The sequence below is a fragment of the Gouania willdenowi genome, chromosome 12 (assembly GCF_900634775.1).
Source record: "Gouania willdenowi chromosome 12, fGouWil2.1, whole genome shotgun sequence".
Lineage (NCBI taxonomy): Eukaryota > Metazoa > Chordata > Actinopteri > Blenniiformes > Gobiesocidae > Gouania > Gouania willdenowi.
In genome coordinates, this window is record NC_041055.1 from 31,836,279 (window position 1) to 31,858,649 (window position 22,371).

General features: G+C 40.5%; 1 protein-coding gene across 1 annotated transcript; it reads left to right on the forward strand.

The window, feature by feature from the left end:
• Window positions 1-1,342: 1,342 nt before the first annotated feature.
• Window positions 1,343-21,160, forward strand: LOC114472954 (protein crumbs homolog 2-like). Its single transcript, XM_028462273.1, is given in 15 exon segments — window positions 1,343-1,438; window positions 9,871-10,563; window positions 11,305-11,500; window positions 11,571-11,710; window positions 12,113-12,283; window positions 12,367-12,480; window positions 13,062-13,086; window positions 13,130-14,049; window positions 14,898-15,490; window positions 16,253-16,418; window positions 18,883-19,753; window positions 19,845-19,961; window positions 20,716-20,841; window positions 20,939-21,057; window positions 21,060-21,160. Coding segments are annotated over 15 exon segments (4,419 nt in total). The 5' UTR covers window positions 1,343-1,371.
• The last annotated feature ends 1,211 nt before the right edge of the window (window positions 21,161-22,371 follow it).

Here is a 22,371-nt window from a genome sequence, read left to right on the forward strand (position 1 = left end):
CCTTATGTATAAAACTTCAAGTAAAGTGTGTAACCTAAAGTTTCAAACAGTACATCCGTGTGTGTGTGCTAAGTAATTAATTAAATACAGAGATAATGCAATAATTATTCCCATACACAAACTCAAAGACGATATAACACAGATGGAGGTTATTGGTTCAAACAGAGCATAAGAAGAGCCTTTTTGCTTTAAGTCTGCTGGGAGTGGCTCCAGTATAAACCATGAGCTTTAAACGTATTGGTACAACATGGATTATTGATATCGAACGTGTGAAATTACCCCATTAAAACATGCCATGAGATCAAAGCAAATTTCTCAACAAAAAAAAGTTGTCTGAATAAATTAAACCATAACATATTATTCAAAAAAGAAGACAAAAAAGAACTTGCTGGAATTATTGTTACGTGGAAGTCAGCAGATGCCTCTGAAGAAGACTGGCAGTTGACAGTCGAAACACGTCATGAGATCAAAGCAAATTTCCTGGAAAACAGTTGTCTGAATGAATTAAATTCTTCTAAACCTTAACCTATTATGCAAAAAAGAAGACAAAAAGAACTTGCTGGAATTATTAGACAGAGGTCAGCAAACGCCTCTGAAGAAGACTGACAGTTGACAATCGAAACATGCCAGGAGATGAAAGTAAATTTCCTGGAAAACATTTGTCTGAAAAAATGAAACGATAACATATTATTCAAAAAGAAGACAAAGAGAACTTGCTGGAATTATTACGTGGTAGTCAAGGAAACATCAAAGCCATCAGCAGACGCCTCTGAAGAAGACTTGCAGTTGAAAATCGAAACGTCAGATCAAAACAAATTTCCTTAAAAACAGTTTGCTGAATAAATGGAACCTTAACATATGTGTGAAATATGTTAGCTGGGATAGACTTTTGCAGTGAAAGTGAATACAATAACAATGTTGTCCCTGTCCTCTTATTCTAAAAACACATCGAAATGTGCATTTTTCTCTAATCTATCTAAATTAAACATTCTGATTTCAAGTGACTGGTTTATCCTGAGTGATAAAGTTTGAGTTTAAATAACATTTGGATAAATAAACTGATACCAATACCAAACTATGTATACTAATCTGAATATTTCATTCTGATTTCACATCGTTTGATGCTTTTTTATATTGTTCATGTCTGTTTCTTAGTTTCGATCCTTCTGTTTTTCTTTCTTCTCGTTAAAACAATAGGATAAAAAAGCATGTGCTCCAGTGATGGTATTAGCACGTTAGCTCCAGCTCATGTTTTCCTGTTGATTCTCTTATGGCTGATTAGACAGAGTGAGGTAGAGCTCAGTGTTGTGAAGCAGCATCATGACACTCACTCTCTAGCTTCTTGTTCTGTGTTTCTGTGAAGTTTTTACCATGGAACTGAGGGAAGTTCATTTAAATCTGAAGACAGCACTGCTGACAATGATGATGTTTAAATGGGGTAAGTGGAGATAACCTAAAGAAATGGTTCACTTTAGACAGGTGGAAGGTCGTTAATACATGTTCTACTGAAAGAAAGAAACAGTTTTTGTTCTAAATGAAAGCCACTATGTGTATAACAGGTGCACTTGACCGAAAATAGAAAACATGAACATTTTATTAAAAGCATTGTAAATAATCTGGTTGATATTACTTTTCAACGTCTGCGGTTATTATAGAAACAGGTCACTTATTGTGCAGAGGAATCCCCAATTTAGTTTTCTCATTATTGTGTTTTTCAGTGAAATTTTCCTCATGACTGAATAAGAATAAGAGGCAGTGATCTCCAGTCATGCATACTCCATCAGCCACAGCACAGAGTAATAATTAGTGAGGACTAAAATCTCCTTTTATCATGAAGACACCAGTACTTATGAAAGCCCAATAAATACCTAATGTTTTGCAGAAAAATTCCATGTTTTTGAATTATTTCCACTGTCACTGGTGTCACGAGTTCTAGTTTATAGAAATGTTGATACAGTATGTATGAGATACAGATACAAAGTGATCTACGCACAAGGCTGAAATATGTTCATGTGTATGGGGTGCCGAATGCTAAAAACTCAGTCACTGTTTCATAGCCAACATATTTTAAACATTTAGCAATTTTTTTCTTTCATTTGAGATAGAAATTCCTGTAAAACAGCATGTTCTATATATTTGTAAAAAATGTGTACATATGGGACAAAAAAAATCTAAATGTAAATATTAAATGTAAATCTAAATGTTAAATTTAAATGCTAAATCTAAATGCTAAATCGTTTGCCAAGTGTAAAGCTATATGTTTAGCGGGGCCGCATGAACGACAGGCGCTGACCTGCCCACTTTGTATTGTGGGCAGGTCAGCGACCGATTTAACATTTAGATTTAGATTTAACATTAAGATTTAACATTTAGATTTAGATTTAACATTTGGGTTTATATTTAACATTTATATTTAGACTTATTTTTCTTGTGTACACATTTCTAACAATGATATAAAACATGCTGTTTTACAGGAATTTGACTCAAATAAAAGAAAAATGAACTAAATGTGAGGAAATGGAGCTAAATCTATAAAATACATCACAAAGAAACATTGACTGAGTTTTTACAGTAGGCAGCTATCCATGTGTTCATCAGGAATCTGTGATTACGTTTGGGATTTAAAGCCACAGCGATCCTGCAATGACCACTTAAGATGTGTAAATCCACAGAAAGCATGGAGCAAGTAAAACCCTTTAACAAATGACCAATCAGAAGAGTTTGTATCTACGTTAAAAAGACTCATCGTCCCTTTAGTATATAATATAGTATATATTCTATATAATATATAAAGTATGTAACTTTTTTTGCTTAAGGTCTCCTTTCTCTTATTTCTGAATCCAAGTCCCCCCTTATGTCCGTCTACTACATTTTGCTCAGAATACTATGAAAAAAAAAAAAAAAAATAGAGCATAATGATCTAATAAAAGAGTGTTAACACACATTTTAAAAAATTACATTTTGTAAATAAGTTGAATAAAACAGTAATTAGTGTCTCCTGAATAAATGTATTTCTATAGTTTTTATCATTCCCGCCTGGTGTGGGACCAACACTGACCCTCGTATTTTCAGTTTATTTTCTAATCAAGATCATTACCATCATCATTATTATGATTATCATTTTTAACTAAAAACAAACATTATAAAACCGCACATTTTTAATGCTTTCATTAGTTAAGTTTCCTCTCTCTCTCTCTCAAGTACCCCCTGTAGTGCCATCTGATATCCCCATTTGAGAAATATAGCATATATATATTAGGAATATAACAAAAAAATTTACGATATAAAATTTCAAAGGTGCACAAAATAAAATCAAGTAAAAAAATGTTTTAAAAAGTGAAGGGGCGTGATGATATTTAATAGGGATGTAACAATTCACTCAACTCCAGATACGATACGATTTGATTCACGATACTGGGTTCACGATACGATTCCTCACGATTTATTTTACAAAATGGGGCTGTAGTCAAATGATGACAGAAAAATATTCCTTTATTTTTCGGGGGAAAAAATATTATTTTCCTTTTATTTTTAATTGTCAAAAGAATCTCTTAATAAACTATTCAAAACAATGCAATTTAACAAAAAATAAATCTCGAATGAAATAAATAAAGGAATACTACAAATGAAGAAGAAGCTTATTAATTTAAATTCTATAGTAAACAATGCAAAACTGCATAATAGTTCTTTTTCTTTTTAAAAGTGCAACTGAAAATTTATTTTGTGCCTTAACAATTGGACTTTAAAAAAAAAAAAACCGTCATTGCACTGATTTACATCAGATTTTTGTTTGGACCAGCAGAGGGCGCTGGTAACCCAGTGGTCGGTTGGGATGCAGCTAATCTAGCAGTGAAGAAGAGATGCTATGCTAGCAGACAGAGCTAATAGAAAAACGTGACTTTTACAGATATTCACGTAATATTACAAATATTCTTTCGGTGCTAAAGGGGTAAGGAATCATTTATGAACATGTAACATTAACATGTAAGAGTAGAAGGCAGCCAGAAAGAAAATAGTAGCAGATTCCGCCCGCCGGTACACTGCTGGAGAAGAGGAGGGATAAATATATAGCTGTTTAAAAAAAGTACTGCAATTCAATTTTCAAAGTATCGATGTCAATCGTGATACTTATGAATCGATTTTTAACTGCCTTACGATTAATCGTTACATCCCTAATATTTAACCCTTTTGCTTCCTGTAGCACCTCAGACCAGTGGGCATCCACTGTAGCTGTTCCCACTCAACGTGGTATTGCTATTCACAAAGAGAGCTACGCAAGATCCGCAGCTATAAATCATTGTCATATAAGACATCAAATCCCATTTTTCCACCTCAATTAACTTATTTAAAACAAACTTCGCCGAACAAACACAATGTAGGGCGATAATAACTACTGATCACAGCAGTGTTTAGGTTTGGAAAAAAATTATGTATTTTAACTTTACAGTTTGACCCACTTTCCATCTGTTATCATTGAGGAGGCGGGGTTTATGACCTATACTGCAGCCAGTCAGCTGGGGGAGCTCTAAAAATAAAAGCTTCACTTCCTCGTGAGCTTGTCCCGTCCATTCATTTTACAGTCTATGGCTCAGACGCTGCATGCTCCATCGACTCATAAGCCGGTTGTTTTGTATGTAGTGATGCACCAAAAAACAACCCGGCTGAAACAGGGAGCAAACAAACACCACGGTCAGAGCCCTCTTGTGTGTAAACAGACCAACGTGTAAGTTGAACAGCTGTATTTTAAGCATTAAAGCCTCTCCTAAGCAGAGGTTGAGACGGATCACTGAGTGAAAACAGTGATGTGTTCACTCTCAGATGCTGCTCAAAGCTACAGAACAGTTAGAGCCCACACCACTGAGACCATGATTGGAAAATAAAAAGCTGTCTCACACTTTTAAGGTGAATTAGTTTTTCATCAACAAAGATTTGTTACACATTTGTTAGGCTTCATTGGTAATATTTTTTTCATTTTTTACATCATATCATGAGCATTTCATATCGTGAGCCACATATTGTATTTCATATCATATTGTGAATATTTCGTATTGTATTATTTCGTTACACCCTAATATATAGTATATATACTAGCAGGGTTGGGGTCAATTATAATTGTGTAATGGATAATTAATTACAATTATGGTGTAATTATGTTGGTAAAAAAAACTGTTGCTGTTGTAATCATAATTGAATTGTAATTGAGTTCAGACTTTGTAAATGTAATTGGCACAAAAATTCTTTCATTGAAACTTTTTGTTCTTGTCACAGAAAATAAACATTGAAAAAAGTTGACCTGACTGGTATGAACTGTTTTATGAAAGGATATACTGTATTTAGTATAAGGTTAATTAATATTAATAATAAGAGTTATTGGATATAAAGATATTGGCTGTGTCTTGAAGAAACAATAAATGAATATTATTTCACTTCATCAATTAAAAATAACATTCTTTTTTTCTCTTTCTTTTTTTCACCTTTTTTTTCTGTAATAGAACTTTAATAATTGACAACATAGTTGTAATTGATTTTAAGGGGGAAAAAATATTGAAATTTAATTGTAAATGGGGAAAAATGCCTGTCACTGTAATTGTAATGAAATTGTAAATGAAAATGGATAATTGAATATGTAATTGTAATTTTAAAAAAAATATTGACCCCAACCCTGCTACGTATATAGAGTATAGAACAGAGGTATAAAGAGTACTGTTTTATCCTACTCAAGTAGAAGTACTGTTACTTGATTGAAATTGTACTCAAGTACAAGTAAAACGTAGCTCAATAAATAATACTCAAAATAAAAGTTACTTTCACCCCCCATGTTTATTCTTGGTAATAAATCTTGCCAGTGGCTGGACATTCATTCATTCATTCATTCATTCATTCATTCATTCATTCTGTACCTATTGTAGTGTGGGATTGTTTTAGTGTTTTAAGGGGTTTTTTTTGTATATTTTGGTAACAAAGCCTTGACAATAACTACGTTTTGGACGTTATTGTTCAAGCTGTGACTTTCCCATTGAATCAGTGTGTTAACGTGTGTGTTAATGTGGTATTATCGTCAGCTTCGTAGTAGCTAATTGCAGAGTGGATACGTTGCAAAGGTTGAAATCTCTTCAGGTATTTCTGCCACCAAGAGATTAGAGGAGCAAAGAGGGATTGAAGTGAAGAGGAAGAGAGGGATTACAACCTGGAGCAGATCTGGGTCATAGAGGCCAGTGAAGTTAGTGGAAAAGAAAGAGGGGGAGGGAAAGTAGAATGGGGAGAAACCAGCGGGTGTCACTGAGTGCTGGGTTAGAAAAAGGGAAATCTAAAGTGGGACAACAAGGGTCTGTGCTCCTTTATTACTAATGAGATGACATTCCTCTTTAAATTGATTAGAAATATTAAACATTAGCTTATTTTGTAGGCGTTTCTTCTCCATATCAATCAGTGTGTGTCATGTGCTCACCTTACAACATTAATAAGACATGAATGTAATCTGAAAACCACCTGGGCTCTGCTAATCTGCAGATGGCAACACTTTTGTGGAACGCAGAGTAATCTGTGAACTTCAAACACGATTAGAGTGTTACCTCAGAACAGGGTGGGGGGCGGGGACTGTCGGGACGCCCCGTAAACCAAATGAGAAATGACAATGGCTATGTTGGCTTGTAAAGCCATTGATCTGTTCCACTGTGAGAACCATCCACTGACGTTCCAAACAAATACTTTCTATAATCTAAAGCATATTCATAACACAAGGGGTTACATGTGTAGGTTTCTGGTGCTCCAACAGAAAAATTAAACAACACACATTAAAAACACATCTGAGTAACTGCTCTGTACTTTTTCAACTGTCATTCAGGCTCATGTAAACATGTATAGAACAAAATTAATCCCTTGTTAAGCCCTTTAAAAAATATATAAATGGAATAACAAACATACTATATACACAAGGGTATAACAGACAAGTATATACAGTATATAATTTTGTTGTTTTCTTATGTTTGAAGTTATTGTGCTAAAATCTCTTCAGGTGGCCTAAACTGATGTTTTCTCAGCCTGTAGAAGCCGTTTTAGGCTCTTTGGGAGAATCAGCGATTGGCCGATACTTGGAAATGAAATCGATCTTTTCCACCAATTTTTTGATCTTAAGGTCAGCCACTGTCCCCTTCTGCTGTGAGATGACTGACTGACAGGCCCCGCCCACCCAGTCATGTGCACACGTGCGCATGCGTCTGCTACACGGGTTAGGGTTAGGGTGGGTTAGGCTAACCCTAACACACTGAGTATGCAGCATTCAAAGCTAGCAATCAAGCTAATGCTAACACTAAAGCTAGCGGGAGCAAAGAGCCAGTCAGTGGGCCGCTGTTAGAGCTTTAATCAGGCCAAAAAGAACACGACCAAAACCCGTCTGACCCGAATGAAGCCGATGTCTCTTTAACCGGTTTCAACCAGACACTATTCACATCTGTTTCATACGCACAAAGCCGCTGCATTTTTGCACTACAATGAAACCGAAAACTCAGGACACTTTATTGGTGCTGTAAGATGTTTTGTTAGGTTGTCCTGTAGATTATTATTTTATCATCTACCTGTAATATGATTTTCTATATTAAAAAAATCGGGATTGGCCAAAATCAGAATCGCCATATCAGGCTTTTTAAAGATCTGTGTTCGGTTCCCCTTGTATTCACTCCCTGCTAGCCATGGCTAACTGCGTTTATCTTCCGCATCCATCCCTGTTGTTTCAGATCTAGTTTGTCCTCTCTAACAATGTCTGAGCTGGGAATTAGTCTTGTCCACTGCTTGTTAAACATTCCTGTGAACGCTGTCCTGTCTGGACTGAGGTTCAAGCATCCTGCACCAATCACTGTCACACATGTCGATGGAATCCAACACATTTAGACATCATTTCAGTATTTGGCAGGAAAAAGAAACATGTGAGCAGGAGAGAAGAGTGAGAGGATGAGGATGAGGAGCGAGACGCAGCAGCCGCTCACTAACATCAACGTGTTCACATTAAATACAGTGTCCTCTCTAATCAGGTAGTGCCTGTTAGTTTCCACAGGTTCAAGGTCCTCTTCCTAATCATGACTGACAGGTGTGGGAATGCTTTTCAGGCCACGGTACGGTTTCCCAGTCTGAGAGCAGATTACCGGGAATGTCCCACTGAGCGCTCTCGTCACACTCTCTTCTATTTTTCTGTTAATGTCATCTGAAAGTCTCACCTTAAATCTGTCTCAGTAACATCACTTAGTTTAGAAAGCTGCTGATGTTTAGTTTGTCTGATAGATTTCAGGAAGCAGACTGCATTAAGGCACCCTCACTCCGAAAGCGGGTTCAGAGTTCAGCGAATCTGGCGACTAGATTACATTCAAAATCAATGTAAATGACGCATGATCTGAGTCCCTGAAAGACGCTTCAATATGAACATTTTTAACTTTTCAAGCGACTTCGAGTCACAACATCCAATCGGCAACAAGTTTCTCCTCACGTCACTTCCCTGGTCGTCACGTCACTGGCGTAGATGAAGCGAGCAAAAAGCGAGACTATCTTCAAGCGACTCATCACAGGTGATTTAAGCAACTATAGTCACTGAAGACTCTGGCGACTAGATGTCATTCAAAATCGATGTAAATGACGCAACATCGAGTGACATCCCTTCAAGCAACGATACTCGCAATCTGAGTCACTGGAAGTCGCTCAAAACTAAAAATATTGAACTTTTCAAGCGACTTCTAGTGATGTGTTGTAACATCCAATCAGCCATGAGTTTCTTCCTATGTCACTTCCACAGTCGTCACATTACTGGAGAAACAAGGAGAAAAGAGTCATAGTGTGACTGTAGGCGGCAACCCCGTCTTGAGGTGTTGAAATTCACAGAGCTCTGAGCGCTTCATGAGGATCTCATAAAGCGAAGGAGACAATGGCATCTAGCCTTCTGACGTTTCTGGAATTTATACAAGTATAGTGCCGCAAAATGAAAATTGAGCAGGAAACAGGCTTTGAAATTAGTAATAGATGAAGCAAGCTAAAAGCACGACTATGTTGAAGCGACTCATCACCGGCGATTTAGTGTGCATTCACATGGACGAATCTAGAGCACTTGAAAGACTTAAAAGGATTCGTTTGCTCTGATAGTCCTCCTCGTTTGGTTGGTGTAAACACTCAAACAGTCGAAAGTCTAGAGCGTTTCTGTCGGTCGCGGAGCATTTCCAATCAAAGTCTAGATTAATTACAAGCGGCACAGGAAGAATCAGCGATGACACAGAGTGTGCAGTATTGTGGGTGATCAGCAGAGCTGGTAACAGTGTAAACCAGGGCTTTAAACTCAGGTAAAACAGGAAAACTTGTTGCAGCTCCATTGTTGAATGTTGTGAGCGCTGGCTTTGACCTATAAATGAGAGTCTCTTCTTCAGGTTTCTGTTTCTCTGGCTAAAGAAGTCTCTACTCCAGTAACTGGTTACAATAACTGGCTAGCTCCTTGAACTGCACCAGAGGCTGTTTGGAGCGGATCAGAAGTTGTTCTCTGAACGCAAACCCAGACAAACCAAGGAGATAAAATTATCACCTGTCCTCCACCCATTCGGAACGAGTCCACGACTAAACCGTTATGAAAGCAGCCTAAGCAACTATGGTCGCAGAGGTCGTGTTTGGTGTGAATGCACTTTTAGTGTGTATGAAATAAAAACAGCTGTACCATTGTATAGGTAGAAATATTTCTTCCCAGTGATTCTGTACCAAACTCAACAAAGACAATCAATCCAAAGGAAGAAGTTCAGTACTTCCATTTAAAGTGTGAATCATTGGAATTTTGTGGACCGCGTAGGAAACTGTGCTGCAACATGAATATGTGTGACTGAAATCTGTGCCCTCACCGTTCTGCAGGGATCCTGTGCACCGCCACGTCCGACAGATGTTTGTCAGCTCCGTGTCAGAATGCAGCTACCTGTGTGGACAACGTGGATGATTACGCATGCATCTGTGCCAAAGGTGGAGTGAGATACATGGGCAAGAACTGTGAACAACTCTATGATGCCTGCTCCTTTGCTCCATGTGAAATGTGCAGCAGCATCCCCGGGTCCTCAGAATACCACTGCGTCTGTCCTGATGGACTGACAGGAGACAACTGCACAGAGGAGGTGGACGAATGCCAGAGCAGCCCCTGCTCGGAGCCCCGCTCGTTCTGCGTAGACCAGCTGAACAGCTTCTTCTGCAGGTGTCCTCTGGGACTCGGAGGGTGGGACTGTAGGACGCATGTGACCGACTGCAGTGATGAGCCCTGCGTGAACAATGGAACATGTGTGTTACTGCCAGAGGGCTTCGAGTGTCAGTGTGAGCCCGGCTTTGAGGGGAGCCGCTGTGAGGAGAACGTGGACGAGTGTCGATCGGAGCCTTGTCAGAACGGCGCTCTGTGCGTGGATGGTTTAGCGGAGTTCCACTGTTACTGCGTTCCTGGTTTCCAGGGATACAACTGTGAAATTGACATCAACGAGTGTGCGTCGCGGCCCTGTGAAAACAACGGCACCTGCATCAACGAGAAAGACCACTATGAGTGCGAGTGCCTGCTGGGCTTCACAGGTACACACTGACACAACACTTATTTTACATCTGTCTATTCTTTTAAACAGCTTCATCACTTTGGTTCTGCTTGAATTCAGTAAATCTTTCCTGATTGGAAGATGTTGTACTCTTGGATTTCAGATGTTTCGATATTGAAATGTGATGCAAAAGCGATATAAAAACACCTTTTCCGCAAATACACGTCACAGAATGTTACATACCTGGTCACATTACTACTTCTCAAAAACACGACGCGGTATCTGTGGACAGAAGAGCAGACCAGGACATTTCTTAGCATTAGACTTAATAATTATTAGTGCCACATTAGACGTGAAACAACAAAGCAATGCAGTGTTAAAGGAGGTTTGGAGCATCCATCTTCCTGTAGCGAAGTCTCGTGGTATGAGATTTCACAGGAGTTGCGAGGCTCCAAAACAATCTTCAATGGAAACACGTTCAAAGCGCAATTATACTTTGTCGACATTTAGAAATATCGCTTTTATTTTGCAAAAATCTGTAATGGAGTTGCAAGTCCTTCCTGATTTTGTCAAGTCGAGTCTAAGTCATCAAATTTGTTGAGTCGAGTCACAAATTCTTAAGTCATGTATCTTGAGTCCGGAACTCTTTGGACTCTTTGGACTTCTAGACTCGCAGACTCTTTTAGACTCTTTGAACTCTTTAGATGCTTTAAACTCTTTAGAATCTTGTAGACTCTTGTGGACTCTTGTAGACTGTTTAGACTCTTTGGTCGTTGTGCAGGAATCAATTGTGAAACCGAAGTGAACGAGTGTGAGTCCAATCCGTGCCGCCATGGGTCGACCTGCCATGACCTCACGGGCTCGTATTCCTGCGAATGTTCCCCCGGTTTCCACGGCACCGATTGTGAGCTGGATGTGGACGAGTGTTCCAGTGAACCATGTCAGAATGGAGCCGTGTGTCGTGACCTGGTCAACAGGTTAGTGAATGAATTAGCATTAGCTGTCAGTGTGTCGTGGGTTTTTTAAAGAATGTGATGTTTGTTCCAGATATGAGTGTGACTGCAGTGACACGGGCTTTGAAGGCCCTCACTGTGAAGTGGATGTCCTGGAGTGTGCGTCTGATCCCTGTCAGCATGGAGCCATGTGTTCTGAAGGCATTAAGGGATACACGTGTCTCTGCTGGCCAGGTAATCCAGAACCACAACCAGAACCACAACCACAACCAGAACCACAACCAGAACATCTGACATGTAGAACCATAGCTTCACTGATAAATATGATGTTTCATTTTGAGACAATATCAACCATGGTTGACCACATTACTTTAATTATTGTTTTTCTCAGAGGTGAAAATAACACATTACAAGTACTCACGTTACTGTAATTGAGTTGCTTTTATGGGTAATCAGTCATTTTACTTGTACAATTTCTATCAAGCAACAGAAACAGTACAGTTCTACTTGTGTATGATATATCAGGACTCTTTACACCTCTGGTTATTCTTATATTTTAACAGAACATAATGCAATATATGGGTCTTCGTCTAAAAAAACACTGTTTTGAACTTCAAATGTTGTTCGTTTTAAAAGGTTTCGAAGGAACAAACTGTGAAGACGACATCGATGAATGTGCTGAGCAACCTTGTGAAAACGGCGGAGAGTGCTTCGAGCGTTCCGATCCGTCGCACTGGGACCAGGACTGGCATGTTAGCTTTGAGGACGCGGCGGGTTATATTTGTCAGTGTCAGCCTGGGTTTGCAGGTGAGTAAAACCAACATGAATAAATAATGAAATCAAACACTTGTTAGAGCTGTTGTCCTATGTTATTTGGGTTTGTTCTGTAGGAGAGAACTGTTCTGTGGACATCGAGGAGTGCGAATCTGAGCCGTGTCAGAATGGAGCGTTCTGTGTGGATCGGATCAATGGTTACTCCTGTGAATGTCCTGCTGGATTTTTAGGTCAGTCTGTTTTTACATTACTATGGAAGAGGATTATGGCCACTGATGAAAATTAAAAAACAGATCCACTAGTGGAAGAAGAAAAAAAAAATCACAATTGTAGAACACATTTTCAAATCATATGGTTATCTTATTTTGTCTTTTTAATTATAATATTATTATAGAATAATAATATAAATATAAATATAAATGTTAAATGTAAATACCGTATTAAATGTTAATATAAATGTTAATTGTTAAATCTAAATGTTAAATGTTAAATGTTAAATGTAAATGTAAATGTTAAATGTAAACGTTAAATATAAATGTTGAATATTAAATGTAAATCTAAATATTAATTCAAAATGTTTACATGTACATGTATTTAACAATTATATAGAACATGCTGTTTTACATGAATTTCTGACTCAAATGAAAGAAAAATGAGCTAAATGTGAGAAAAGTGAGATAAATATGTCATCTATGAAACAGTGAGTATTTACATTCGGTATCCTATAGTCATAATGACGGTGTGATCTTTGGCACAGTAGTTTCATCACAGCTCAGTTGTCATGGTAACATGTCTCTGTATCTTTCTGCAGGTGAACTGTGTGAAGTGAACGTAGAGTGGGGGGGGGGGGGGGGGGGGGGGGGGAGGGGGGGGGGGGGGGGGGTGTGTGAGTCAACCCTGCCTTAATAACGGCTGGTGTGAAGACGGCGTGGCTTCCTACACCTGTCACTGTCTCCATTCAGCACCAGGAGACCTTCCCTGGGGGGGCCCTCACTGTGAGGTCAGACTCAGGGGCTGCGTGGATCACACGTGTCAGAACGGGGCCACGTGTCTCCCATGGTTGGACCACGGACAACACGGACACACATGTGTTTGTCCTCACGGGTTCTACGATGACCAGTGCTCCACCCCGACCACCTTCTCCTTCTCATCTCCAAACTTTATCCACATCCAGCTGCTTCTAGACAGCAGGAGGAGAAGGGGGGTGGACCACCAGGACCATGAGGGTGTTGGGGTGCAGTTACGCTTCAGAACCACTTTATCCAACATGTTGCTGTTCTTCAGAGGAGATGCAGATACCTATGTTTTCCTGGAGGTTGTGGACGGTGGTCTCCATGCTAAAGCTGCTTGTGAAGGGTCAGAATGGGGCGTGGTCTATCACGCCCCCGTTAACGATGGAGACTGGCAGGAGGCCCGTGTATCCATGGACGGAGGGCTGGGATTGGTTCTTCGGGGTTCTGCTTGTGACAGGAATGAATGTGAGGTGGTGGACGATGGTGCAGATGAATTCCAGTCCTCTGAAGCCTTGGCTCATCTGTATGTGGGTGGAGCTCCTGATGATCTGCTACAGCACTCGCTCAGTGCTGCAGGCTTTGTTGGATGTATTGAAGACCTTATGATTGACTTCAAGCCTTTTCTACCAAACACACTAGCAGAGGAGCAGCACCTGGAGCTGGGATGTTCTAAGACCGAATGGTGTAGACCTGATCCTTGTCATGGACATGGACTCTGTGTGGACCTGTGGACCAGGTACCAGTGTGACTGTCAGAGGCCTTTCCATGGTGACAGCTGCTCAGAAGGTCAGACACACTTCCTGTTCTGTAAAAACATCTAAACTACACAATAAAAGACACAAAGGAAAGTGTTTATGTTGAAACTAACTTTTGAAGCTGAAAGTCAGTAAATGTAAAATGTAGTTTAGTGATGCACCAAAATTCCGGCCACTGAAAAGGCACTTTTGGGCCATTTTCAGCCCAATATTTTTTCTCACTGAAAAAACTACTGAAACAGAATGTTGTAAAGACACGAGCAAACATCACGTTTAGCTCACTCACTTGTCTGGAAATTGGTCAACTTGTCCGCAGACTCACAGAGCGTCTGTATTTCAATACATCCGAGCACTAAAGTGTTTTCTGAGCAGAGTTAACGGAGCAGTAAGTGTGATTTATGTTTCTGTGTCACTTAGAAACTGTAGTTACGTGTTGCTCCGTTAACACTGACCCCTACACGGCAATTTGATGCACGGCTGAGCATCGACAGCATCTGGTTTCAGAGTCCGTCAGCGCACGTTTCACAGAGATCCTCTGATCTTCATCATGACTGTCCTTGGTCTGCGTCATAAAGATCATTACTTGGATGGTAATAAAATTAATAATTTGCATAATAATTTATTTTGATTTTCGGCCAAGAATTTTCCTTTCTGTGCATCCCTAGAAATGTTGGTTCTTTTTTATTCCATCATATCCTTAAATCACGGCACAGGCTTATTGTGATGGTTCACCAATCAGCCTCAGTCTTTCAGTCTCTTCTGACATGATTGGCTGCTGAAACAAACACAAATGAAGCACTACTTCAGATACTTATGGGGAATAAAGTAGTGAAAGTAAAATAATGTCAGTGACTTTGTTTCTCTTTGTGTCTCCAACAGAATATCCTTCGTGGACGTTCAGCCACGAGCAGAGCCTCAGCTTCAGTGTTTACAACGTAGAGAAAAGCCACGGCAGCAACTTCAACATCTCCTTCCTTCTGAGGTCGTTGAAACCCGATGGTTTGCTCTTCCAGCTGAGGAGGCCGAGCAACGAGGATGAGGATGAGGAGGACGAGGAAGGCCAAGTGTACTTCTCCATACACCTGGGCATGGGGAGGGTCTTGGTGAGCTCTCTACCCCGCAGCCCTCCACTCACAGCTCCAATGTTTGTGGCCTCTGGTGAGAAGGAGTTTCTGCAGGTGGAGGTCCATCAGAGCAGGGTGGTCTTTGAGTACGCTGGGCTTCGGTATCACATCGGGGAGCTCCCCCAAGTCAACGTGGTGAGGGGGGACAAGGCCTTTGTTGGTGGCCTTCCAACAGGATGGGACTCCAGTAGGTGGGGGGGCCACTTCAAAGGCTGCCTGCAGGACCTCCGATTGGACACCGTGCACCTCCTGATGGACCAATGGAACGGCTTGGACGATGAAGAGCGATATGTGGCCAACATGGTGGAAAACGTGAAGGAGACGTGCATCAGTGATAACACGTGCAAGGTCAGAACTTATAGTTGTACGGCAGCAAATAAGGCGCCGCTAGAAGCTCCGCCCACATATTACAGCAGGTGACAGGTGGGGCGCGACAAACACCTTTCTGAGATTAATGACACTAAACAAAACTCCTACACAAAAATAAAGTAATTATGGCAATCTAAAAATGTATTAAATTATTAGACTGCATTAGATATGGAGCGGGAACAGTTTGTAACATGGAAATAAAGTGTAAAAATGATAATTTAAAATGAATGAAAATATTAATTTCTTTTTTGGTTTTCTGAAGCTTTTTGCCACAGATTGCAAACAATGTTCCTTTATTTCCTGTATTTTTGACTATTTCACTATTAGTCATTAATTAACAGTTTTAAATATGGTTTTCATGCAGGAGATTAGTTAAATTTAGTTTTTGAGTTTTAATCTATTCATGAAATAGGTTAGTTGTATTATTAAACATGTTTGAGAACCACTGTACCAACAATATTTTTACCGTCCCTGATAAAGAAAAATAAAATAAAATAAAATAAGGCCAACGATTCAAAGTTTACTGTAAATTCTACATATCGGTAAAATATCGCACCAATTGTGCTGTAATGACACTTTACATCCTCATATTTATATTGAAACAATAGACTCAATCATTACTCATTTTTGATTGGAATAGGACTTTTATAATAAATCTAACAGAAGATTTAAATGGACGTTTTTACATTGAAAGCAATAAAGGTTCCATGTAACGCTCTCTGTGATTGGTTGTCTCTGCAGGTGAAGCCGTGTCTGAACGGAGGACAGTGCAACGTCACGTTCAACGACTTCACGTGCACGTGTCAAAAGGAATACGTCGGCAAGAGCTGCGACACACGCGTGTGGTGCGTGAGCGACCCGTGTGTCAGTGGAGGTCAATGTGTCGACCTTCCCGATGGATATGAATGTAAGCACTGCTGTGATTGGCTCTCTGAGCCCACATTTGCAGTTAGCATTAGCATAAGCCTTTTCACACTCTCGGAAATCTCGTTCTCATACAGATGTTGAGGTGTAAACATTGAAAACATTAAACATTGTTGGAAGTTGGGTTTTGTCGCTCAGAGAATCGATTGTTTGACCTGAATCATGATGCACAAATGCCTCGTCTGTATTAACATAAATCTTCTGAGTTCTCTGAGAGGCTGTTGTTCAAGTGACTTTATTAGTACCCGTAGGTAGAGGATGGCATCAACATTGACATTAAAACAACAGACTACAAAACACTGACAAAAACAGAGAGTTCACAACACGACATCGTACTCGCAGGCTGACCAGGACCGAAGGAAAAAGGGGAAACTGAGCAATTAAAAGATCATGACAGCATCACAGTAAAAGACAGTAAAAGGATAAAACTACGATAAATAAATAAATATCTAAAACTATAACTTATTTAAAAGAACAGCTGCGGCTGGAACAAAGCTGTTCCTGTAGCACTTTATTCTGATTCTTGGGACCCTGAACCTCCGACCGGATGGAAGGAGCTGGAACTCTGCCGACAGAGGGTGGGAGGTGTCCGCTGTAACTGTCTAGAGTACAGGGACTCTACATTCAGCTGAGGCTCACCAATGAGTTGACTGGACCATTTCAGTATCTGGCCCAGTCTGTTTCTGTCCTTCAGAGGTGACCCACCAAACCATGACACCAGACAAAAAGATAAAACAGATTCAATAAAAGCACGGTAAAAAATGTCATTGTCCACGTGGAAGTAGGACAGTTTCCTTAAGCAGTGAAGATGCTGGTGGCTTATTTTACACACAGCTTTACAGTTCTCCTCAAAGTTCAGAGTGTCATCAATGATGGTCCAAAGGTACTTGTAGGATTGAACACATTCAACATTGACTCCCTTGTGTGTCGTGATGTCATGGTTGATCCTTCAGTCTTCAAAAATCAATAATCATATCTTTGGTTTTTACAGTGTTAATTTCCAAATATGATTCATCACACCATTTGATAAAATCCTCAGTTATACGACCATAGCTGCTCTCGTTGCCCTGGAGGAGACTAATGACCACTATCTTCTGCATACTTTAAAGTACTCTGGCACATATTTGTGTACAGAATAAAAAGCAGAGGTGACAGCACACACCCCTGTGGAGATCCAGTGGAAGAGCACACTGTGTTTGAACCCGTTCACTCTGACTCTCTGTGTTCTGTTTGTTAAAAAGTCTCAAATCCAGCCCACAAGATTATTACTTAAGTTAAAATGATCCAACAGCCGACGGATTAAAATGTGTGGTTGATTCGTGTTAAAAGCACATGAGAAATAAAAAAATAAAAGTCGGGCGTGGCATCCAGTTCAAGGAGAAGTAAAATCAGGAATAGTCACCAAAAGCCAAATTAATCAAAGCAAAACACTGAGGAATCAAACGATCCAGTAAGGAGGAAATGAAGAAATTGACAGACCCATGATGGTGACAAACTTATACATGGATTATAAGACTTTTCACACTCTCGGAAATTTTGCTTGATGGGAGGTCTCTCGCTTTGATACTGCTTCTCCAATCACTTTTTAAAAGTACTTGGATCGGGCCGAAAGTGGGATCAGCGTAAAGCCCTGGTCCTCGAGTTCGAATATGATATATAGAGTCTGAAACTGTCCGCTGGAGATCCTGAAAGTTGGGACTTGTTGTTCAAGTCCCATCAATGGGAGAAGGAGTGTGGAACCAAGAGAGGTCTGTCGCTTCGATACTGTTTCTCCCATTGCTCGGATATGTGCATCGGGTAGAGTCCAAATTGCGCCCACTGGAGGTGTTTTTGTCTACCAGGGGTAACCTGGTTAATAAGGGAAGGAGTGTGGAAGCAAAGAGACTGCCCTGGATTGATACCGCTACTCCCATCGGTTTTTAGAAGTGCTCGGATTGGGCCAAAAGTGTTATTAGTGGTCCCCTCGAGTCAGAATATGTGAGTCTTTCCCGGATAGAGTCTGAAACTGTTCGCTGGAGACCCTGAAAGTTGGGGCTTATTGTTCAGAGACTAAGTCCCATCAATAGGAGAAAGAGTGTGTTTCACTTTGATGCTGCTTCTCTTATCGGTTTTACAAAAGTCCTCTGATATGTGTGTCGTTCCCGGGTAGAATCCCCCCTCCCCGCAGCCGCTGAGTTTAATATGACTAATATACACACTATTAAAACACTAAAGATCTCTGGTCTAAACTTAAAAACACTGTTAGGTTGGAAAGCAACCAAGCTTGTTGGTGTTTTTACACCTCTCGACCCACGAGGTCGCTCCTGCGTAGTTCCAGTGTGTGAAAATCTTTATTAGCATGAGCTACACACATCTCAATGCATGTGGTTTTGTAACAAAGTGAAAAGGTTGAGATGTTCCTCCAGCTCAAGCTGCTCCACAGACTCTAAAGTATTTTCCTTCCCCAGGTGTGATCAACGCCACCTTTGAGAACAGCCCAGTGCAGTACAGCGCCGGAGGTTCTCTGAGGGAACCCGTGTCCCGTATCTACTTGGAGCTCCGCACGCGCTCAGAGAATGCTGTCCTGCTCAGATCCTCCTGGGATTCAGACCTTCTGTTGGTGGGTTTGTTGGACTCTTCGATTCACGTAGAGATTCACGTTGGGGACCGTCCTGAGGGTCTGACCTTTAATGGAGTTCGTCGTGTGGCAGATGGAACCTGGCACCGTGTGGAGATCTTTCAGACTGAAAACCAGAGGAAGTCCTCTTCCTGGGTCATCGCCGTAGACGGGATCACGGACGTGAGCAGCAATCTGGAGCATACAAGACCAATCGGGTTCCTCTCTGATAAGGAGGCGGTTCTGAGCGTTGCAGACAGCTTCACAGGGTGTTTGGGGGCCATCCGACTCGGGGGGGTTTACCTGCCATTTGTGGAGGATCTGAAGGCCCCTCAGGCCTCACAGTTCCACGTGGTTGGAAAAGCTCGGCTCAGCCTGGGCTGCAGCAGCGCTCCCGTGTGTGCTCATGACCCGTGTCTGAACGGAGCCACGTGTGAGGACCTTTTCAATGCCTTCAGGTGTGTGTGTGACCTGGGGTGGGAGGGGAAGCTGTGTGAGACAGACACAGACGACTGTGCGTCTCAGCCCTGCCTTCACGGAACCTGCAGAGACTTCCTGGCTGGGTTCGAGTGTCTCTGCCACCCGGGGTACGGAGACGCTCTGTGTGACAGAGACCTGAATGAGTGTGAACATCACGCCTGTGAACATGGAGGAAGCTGTAAAGATGGAGCAAACGCCTACAGCTGTGTGTGTCCTGAGGACTACAGAGGGCCTCGCTGCCAGTAAGAGCTACGTTAGCGTTAGCCTCACATTAGCATCAGTAGCAGAGGTTGGTAGAGCAGTGTTGACATGTTAAAGTGTGTGTGGGAACAGGTGGATCTATCCTCCAGAGGAATGTGGCAAAGACGTCCAATGTGCCAATGACGGCATCTGCAGTGACGGTCTGTGGGGGGCCAACTGCACGTGCACGCCTGGATTCACCGGGAGGAGGTGAGTTTATCAAAGACACAGCAGATGATCATACGAATACAAAGCTATAAGGTTCACACCAAAAGTGGCGTACGTGAATTTTTTTTTTTGTTCGTTTTTACCAGATTTACGATAATAATTGTAAAATTTGTGATATTTACTTTTCTTGTAAAAATATGTCAATGTTAAATCTAAATGTTAAATGTCAAATCTAAATTTTAAATCTAAATTTGACATTTAATGTCAAATTTAAATGAAAATGTTAAATGTAAATCTAAATGTTATTTTTAAAATCTGAACATTACTATTTAAATCTAAAAGTTACATTTAAATGGTAAATCTAAATGTTAAATCTAAATGTTACATTTAAATATAAATGGTAAATCTAAATGCTAAATGTAAAATTTAGTTTGAAATTTGGCGCAGCAGATGAATTGAGCAAAAAGCATGACTATGTTCAAGCGCCTCATCAAGGGCCATTTAAACAAATAGAGTCGCTGAGGCACATTTAGTCTCCGCCTTTTTATCTCATTGTCAAAATAAAACTCCGCCCTCCAATATTCCAGGAAACAAAAAGGTGTGATTTAGTTTGAGGTGAAGATGAGTGTAAGGCTGCAGTAGACTGAACTGAAACACTCATGCTTTGGTTCTTTTCTTTTTTTTTTTTAAATCAAAAATTTTGTGACAACTGCTCTAAATGTGTAAAATGTATTTTATTGAAAAAGCCAAAGCTGTAAACTTGTACACTGACTTCTTGTGTGTGTGTGCGTTGAAGGTGTGAAACAGAAATTGACGAGTGTGCGTCCAACCCTTGTCAAAACGGCGGTACGTGTTTAGATCGCTTCAACTTGTTTGTGTGTGAATGTCCTCCAACGTTCAGCGGAATCGTCTGTGACGTCACGTAAGATTTTTATCAACAATAATATTACAGTCACTCAACGTAAAAGAAAATACAATAAATCCTTACAAAAGCAGCGTGGACTTTTTTTTTTTTGCAGAAACTGGCTCAGAATTCACGGCGTCCCGTGGCTGATGGTGATCATTCCGATGCTCTGCGTCTGCATCTTCATCATCATCGTCGGTCTGACCTTCATGGTTGTCACGGCGAGGAAGAAGCGTAAAGTGAGGGCGCGTACAGCCCCAGCGCTCGGAGGTGGCTGGAGCTCGGCTGGAGAGTGGACAGCATGCTCAAAGTTTCCTCCAAGGAGAGACTCATCTGAAACAACTGCCCCCTAGTGTCACACACACCACTTCCTCTACCTCACATGCTGATTGGACAAACCAATGCAGCCAGAAGCTGATTGGAGCAAGGAGCAGAGTTTGAAAAAGAATGTAAATTTAAAAAAACACAAGTGAGGGGTTTTGATAAGAGCAGAGGATGTGATGAGACTCAATCATCACATGATGATAAACTATGTGAGGACACAAAGAGACTGATGGGATCAGGTGCCTTCAACGTCTGCTGATGGACACGAGACAGACCTCTGACCACAGTTTGAGAATCAGCAAGAAAAGTCAAACCAAAAACGGCCTTCAGGAGGCAGAACGTTTTCCAACAAGCAGAAAAACTAAAAATCCCCTTCATGACAAATGACTCATATTACTGATATATTTACTCTTTAGAGTAAAGCTGCTTTCTTGTAAATGTATGTTTTTGTAAATCTCTGATTTCACCAATGAGTGTGAAATGTTCAATGAATTTGTTTTATTTTAACGTGTCACACAAAATGTCCAGTTCCACACACGCCACACACACAATCCCACCATGCTAATGCTACAATGCTAACTAAGCAGAGGGAAATCTCTGAGGTCATCAGGAATGAACAAAACAAAGTGAGTATCATCATGTTACAGTACGTATTCAGTCACAGAGGCTGATGTTAGAGCATCATGGCCACTGGGGAAAAAAAACAGGTCCAATATAAATTATATAAAAAAGTCAGAATTCAACAGAAAAAAGTGTAAAAATACCAAGGAAAACATTACAGGTGTATTATTATTATCATCACACTGCTGAAATACTTCTGAATCATGTTTTTTTAATCAGGTTTGATAGTTTTACTTCTTAACAAAACCTTTACATACGTGTAATAAAGAGGATTATCTTTTCTTTACTATCCTTCATTATTAAATGTGAGACGCTGTTAGAACCAACACATTACATCAGTGGTTCTTGAAGTTCTCTGCCCCTAAATAAAGGTTCCAGAGAGCGGGGACCCCCACTGTAGCTGAAGGTGGTTGAACACAGACATGAACATTGAAGAACAGTCATGTGGAGACAGGACCATCTATAAGGGGAATAAAGGGGAGATTTTTGGGGTCCATCCATAAAGTCAGTAAAATGATGGTCCATTGTTCTATGAATCTGTGATAACCACATTTATTTATTCATCTGAATAATATCCACTGTTATCCAGGAACGTTTATTATT